Here is a 6,108-nt window from a genome sequence, read left to right as displayed (position 1 = left end):
TATTTGTTATCCTACTTTCGAAGGGGCGCCATCTGATGAATATATATTTCGGTTTTTACTTCAAACTTTTTTACCGCTGACGAATGTGAGCATGCGAAAATGAAACAATTCACTTTAGCCCCCTCAAACTACACCCCATCAATTTTTTTCTGAAATTTGGGCGATCGCCTATTCAGTGCAAAATAATTGGCCGCGAAATAATGCCAGATTGGTATAAATTTTTTCGATGATTCTTGGCTTTAAGCCGATTCGGTCCGTTTACTTTCAGTTTAATGGCGTGACAAGAGACAAAAAAAGTAATTTTGATAAATTTCCGACTTTGCACCATGGAGTTTTTTTCCACTAACGCATCAACCTCGTGCAGAATTCCAACCGTTATGTGAAAAATATGATTTCCCAATGTCCATTATAAAAGCTTAAATGAAATTCATTATGTTCCTTCCAATGAAGGAAAGATAAGGACAGACGGATATTTGTTATCCTACTTTTAAAGCGGCGCCATCTATTCTACGTAAATGTATTTCGGTTTTGTACGTCAAAACTTTTTTACCGATGATGTATGTGAGCATGCAAAAATGAAACAATTCACTTCGGCTGTAGGTAACATCCGGTCTCAGTATACATTGTTTTGAAAGAACCGTTGGATTTTTAACACAAAATTACAATCAAGACTTGTTACAGTACTGAATCGGAGCTTCTGTCTTGAAACGGTAAGCTATTTGTGCTCGATGACTATCTCTTTATGAGCTGTTCATTTTCCAGAGGATCTCGCTTAGCTTCTTATAAGTGATGATCAACAAGTTAAACCTCTTCAAGGGAGGGGAGCGAAAGGTGGATAATGAACCGTACCCACGCTTACAAGGAAAAATTTCCAAAAGAATGTAAAACATCGGTCATCTATTTGAGTGTATATATTCGCTTTATTCGGGCAAACGATTTAAACTTGAACAGTTAGTGCACCGGGCGATTAGCCGAATTATCAAAAGTTGAAAATTCTATTTCTCCTGATATTCTCGGGCCTTGTCATATTGACCAAGTGATCGGAACAACGTTCCCAGGTTTCCGTAGCTTGTTGCTTTTCTAGAATTTGAAAATTCTTTTTAAATTCTTGAAAACCCCCTTCTTGAATAGGTCAACTTTTTCCACAGACTTTTTTCGTGGATCTCATGGAACTGCTGAATACTCTGAATATTCCGGAGGTTTTACTTTCCAATAGTAGGGGATAATTGGGGTGAGTATAAAACCCGTGGGGTGGGTATAGGTTACCCGTTGCCAGAACGCAACGGGTAACTTATCATATGGCAAAAAGGAACAAAATTAATTAACTTTACGCTCATTACATTTGCAGTCTATGAAAGGGAACAAAATTTTTGCCCGAAATTTGAGCGATCGCATATTCAGTGCAACATTATTGACTCCGAAATAAAGACTTTGCCAGATTGGTATAAATTTTATCGATGATTGTTGGCTTTAAGCCGATTCAGTCCGTTTATTTTCAGTTTGATGGCGTGACAAGAGACCAAAAATCATGTTGGTAAATTCCCGACTTTACACCATGGAGTTTTTTCTACTAACGCACCAACATTGCGCAGAATTCCAACCGTTATGTGAAAAATAAAATATGAATTTAGAATGTCCATTACAAAAGCTTCAATAAAATTCATCACGTTCCTTCCACTGAAGGAAAGATAAAGACAAACAGATATATTTTATCATACTTTTAAAGCGGCGCCATCTAATCTACGTAAATGTATTTCGGTTTTGTACGTCCAACTTTTTTACCGATGATGTATGTGAGCATGCAAAAATGAAACAACTCACTTTGGTTGCAGGTAACATCCGGTCTCAGTATACATTGTTTTGAAAGAACCGTTGGATAATTAACACAAAATTACAGTCAAGACTTGTTACAGTACTGAATTGGAGCTTCTGTCTTGAAACGGTAAGCTATTTGTGCTCGATGACTATCTCTTCATAAGCTGTTCATTTTCCAGTAAGTGTGATTTGCGTCATCGAAGACAAAGTTGTAAATAATAGGAACGGCCGGGTTGATAAGTGTTGTACCCTTAAAAGATAACACATTAATAATTTTCAAGAATTTAAAAATTCTTTTCAAATTCTTGAAAAGCCTTTCTCTGAATAGGTCGTTTTTTCCACAGACTCTTTTCCTAAATCTTATCGAAACTTCCTTCGAAGATCCTTCAAAGGTACTCCTGATTACTCGGAATTTACCGGAAGTTTCCCTTTGCAATAGTAATGGATAGTTGGGGTGAGTCAGGAGCCCGTTACTTGGTTGGTATAATGGGCTCCTGGGTGGGTATAGGACCTGTGGAATGGGTATAGGTTACCCGTTGCTAGAACGTAACGGGCAACTTATTATTTTTATGACAAAAATAAACAATATTTATTTCCTTTACGCTCATTACATTTGCAGTTTATGAAAGGGAACAAAATTGGCCCCCTCAAACTGCACCCCATCAAATTTTGTCCGAAATTTGGGCGATCGCCTATTCAGTGCAAAATAATCGAGGCCGAAAGAAAGACTTTGCCAGATTGGTATAAATTTTCTCCATGCTTCTTGGCTTAAAGCCGATTCAGTGCGTTTATTTTCAGTTTGATGGCGTGACAAGGGACAAAAAAATAATGTTGATAAATTCCCGACTTTTCACCATGGATTTTTTTCTACTAACGCACCAACCTCGCGCAGAATTCCAACCGTTATGTGTCCATCACAAAAGCTTAAATAAACTTTATTATGTTCCTTCCAATGAAGGAAAGATAAGGAGAGACGGATATTTGTTATCCTACTTTTAAAGCGGCGCCATCTAATCTACGTAAATGTGTTTCGGTTTTGTACGTCTAACTTTTTACATTGTTTTAAAAGAACCGTTGGATTTTTAACAACAAATTACAATCAAGAGTTGTTACAATGCTGAATTGGTGCTTCTGTCTTGAAACGATAAGCTATTTGTTCTCGATGACTATTTCTTTATGAGCTGTTCTAGGAGTCCATTACCCGGAGCTTTGAACTTCCATACTTACCCTCTGATTCAACCCTGTCCCGTATCTTTTATTTTCAGGAGCACCTCCTACGGGGTTTTTCGCGGGTGTTTACATAATAGGAGAGCTGTGGTCATCTATTGTTTATGTCACATGCAGGTCGCACGAAAATATTTCAATAATGGAGAAATGTGCGGAAAGTCCGCGTGTTTTCGCGGGAAATTAAAGAACCCCCCACCTATTTCAGTTCTCAAAATAAAAAGATAGGGTACAGGGTTGACTCAAGTAAAAATTGGTATGGAGGCTCTGGGTAATAGGCTTCTGACTGTTCATTTGCCAGTAAGTGCGATTTGCGTCATCGAAGACAAAGTTGTAAATAAGAGGAACGATTGGGTTGATAAGTGTTCATAAGTGTTTGTTCCTGGGTGGGTATAGGACCCGTGGGGTGGGTATAGGTTATCCGTTGCTAGAACGTAACGGGCAACTTATTATCTTTATGACAAAAATAAACAATATTTATTTCCTTTACGCTCATTACATTCGCAGACTATGAAAGGGAACAAAATTGGCCTCCTCAAACTGCACCCCATCGATTTTTGTCCGAAATTTGGGCGATCTCCTATTCAGTGCAAATAATTGACTCCGAAAGAAAGACTGCCAGATTGGTATAAATCTTCTCGATGCTTCTTGGCTTTAAGCCGATTCATTCCGTTTATTTTCAGTTTGATGGCGTGACAAGGGACAAAAAAACAATTTTGATAAATTCCCGACTTTTTAACAAGGATTTTTTTTTCTTCTTTTTTTTCCAGGAAAACGTTGATCTCCTTCGGAAGATCTTATACAAGTCCCTTAGCCTTCATCGAAATGAATAAGGAACGTTTCTAACTTCAAAAGGTAATTTGCATCGATGCTGACTGTTTTAGAAATCCAAACAACACTAGTATCGTTATGAAAGCTACAAAAGAAAATTATAAGAATAACAACATTAACAGCATATAGAAATCTCACTGTCCCCTCCCCTGTTTAAAAAGAAACTACGACTTCTTCTTTTGAATGAGATATATTGCGGAAAAAAATCATTGTTTATGTATCGATACCTTAAATTTTTTTTTTTTCAAAAACATCGACAAATAATGCATCTGTCTCAAGGATATACACAATCAAAATGCAAGATCATCAAATTAAGTTCGTGTTGATTATTCACGGAAAATTTTTATAAACGCTCCGTAAAGTACAGGACCTTCACACAGAGGTAGCTTATATGGAACATTCTCCGAACACATGCAACATCTATGAGTCATGATATATTTTTAATTTAGGAATAATTTAGGAAGCAGCTCAAGGGAAACCTGCTTTCTCATTTAATCTCTGGAACAATAGCTCCCTTGAGAGCCCAGTAAATCGGTTTGGTTAAGAGCATTGCTCCCTCATACAATTGAATTGAGTTACTGTAAACTAAGTAGGAATCAGCAGGTCAAATGAAACTTGTTGTGTTCTGTTATCCAGTTAAATTTTCCAGTTGGTCTCTGATTTGCGTGATTGGCGTGACAGTGTAACGAACACTCCAGTAGAACAGAGGGCAAAGGTGTGTTCCTCTTTGACGGACAGTGTAAAAAATCCATTTACAAAAAAAAGACGCTAGAGTCCAAACTCCGCAGAAAATATGTTTTAAACTTGTTAAATGAACCACAAAATTTTGCTTAAATTAAAATGTCTCAAAATTCAGAACTAAGGGTTCAAAAAATAGCGCGAACAAAACCTCAAAAACAATTATCTAAACTCCGTTAAAACAAGCAACAAAACTACGCCAAAAATGTCCACGTCAGTTTTCCGATGTCAAGGTTAGAGTTCTTCGACGTGATTTGCTAATTATGAAATCACGTGCACCGCCTGTTAATACGAAAAAAAAAATACAAGGCGGGGAGAGGAAGATAAAAACTGCAATTTGAAATTTAAAACTTAAAAGATTTTTTACAAACAGTCCGTGTTTAAGTTTTCACTAATTTCTCCTTTTTTTTCAAGCTGAGAAGAAACATGGTCAAGATGGACAGCATAAAAGAAGCTATACCACCTATCTCCATAGGTATGGTGGTCGCCGACTTCCTTCGCAAAACTGGTCGCGTGTTGCAAGCCATCGAAGTATACAAGGAATGTTTGACTATAATACATAGTCAGGTGCTGGTAATCGATTTTTCATTGGCAAACACTATGTTCTGTGCCATCTACTTGGCAATAATCTGTGCTTACGATTATATAAAGGATTACACAAATACAGAAAACTACCTTAAAGAGCTCCTCCTCTACCTAGACTCTCATGACTCCGCTGAAAAAGGATGGGTACATTTAAAACTGGCAGAAATACTTCGGGTACAAAGTAAGTTCATGGAGGCCTGGAACTTTTACGAATCAGCAATCAACATCATGAAAACGATTGGAGACACACATGGCCAGGGAGTATGTTACATAGGGCTCGGGAGAATGTTTCAATCGCTTAATCAATATGACAAGGCCCGAGAATATCAGGAGAAAGCACTCGCTATCGCAATAGAAATTGGCGACAAGTATGGAGAAGCAACAAGCTACGGAAACCTAGGGACTTTGTTCCAATCACTTGCTCATTATGACAAGGCCCGAGAATATCAAGAGAAAGCACTCGCTATCACAATAGAAATTGGCGACAGGAATGGAGAAGCAACAAGCTACGGAAACCTTGGAACTTTGTTCCAATCACTTGGTCATTATGACAAGGCCCGAGAATATCAAGAGAAAGCACTCGCTATCACAATAGAAATTGGCGACAGGAATGGAGAAGCAACAAGCTACGGAAACCTTGGAACTTTGTTCCAATCACTTGGTCATTATGACAAGGCCCGAGAATATCAGGAGAAAGCACTCGCTATCAAAATAGAAATTGGTGACAGGAATGGAGAAACAAGAAGCTACGGAAACCTACGAACTTTGTTCCGATCACTTGGTCATTATGACAAGGCCCGAGAATATCAGGAGAAAGCACTCGCTATCAAAATAGAAATTGGCGACAGGGATGGAGAAGCAACAAGCTACGGAAACCTAGGAACTTTGTTCCGATCACTTGGTCATTATGACAAG

General features: G+C 38.0%; 1 protein-coding gene across 1 annotated transcript in view; it reads left to right on the top strand.

Moving 5' to 3' along the window:
* Positions 1-5,033: 5,033 nt before the first annotated feature.
* The window catches only part of LOC113683527 (uncharacterized), a 9,466-nt gene continuing 8,391 nt past the window's right edge, over positions 5,034-6,108 (top strand). The window contains exon 1 of the mRNA XM_089193178.1: positions 5,034-6,108. This exon is cut by the window's right edge and continues 1,406 nt beyond it. Coding sequence (XP_089049304.1) covers positions 5,035-6,108 — 1,074 coding nt within the window. The 5' untranslated portion in view covers position 5,034.

The sequence above is a fragment of the Pocillopora damicornis genome, chromosome 14, assembly GCF_964200805.1.
Source record: "Pocillopora damicornis chromosome 14, jaPocDami1.2, whole genome shotgun sequence".
In the NCBI taxonomy this organism is placed as follows: domain Eukaryota; kingdom Metazoa; phylum Cnidaria; class Anthozoa; order Scleractinia; family Pocilloporidae; genus Pocillopora; species Pocillopora damicornis.
Note: the sequence above shows the minus strand (reverse complement) of the source record. Positions and strands in the feature narration are given on the sequence as shown.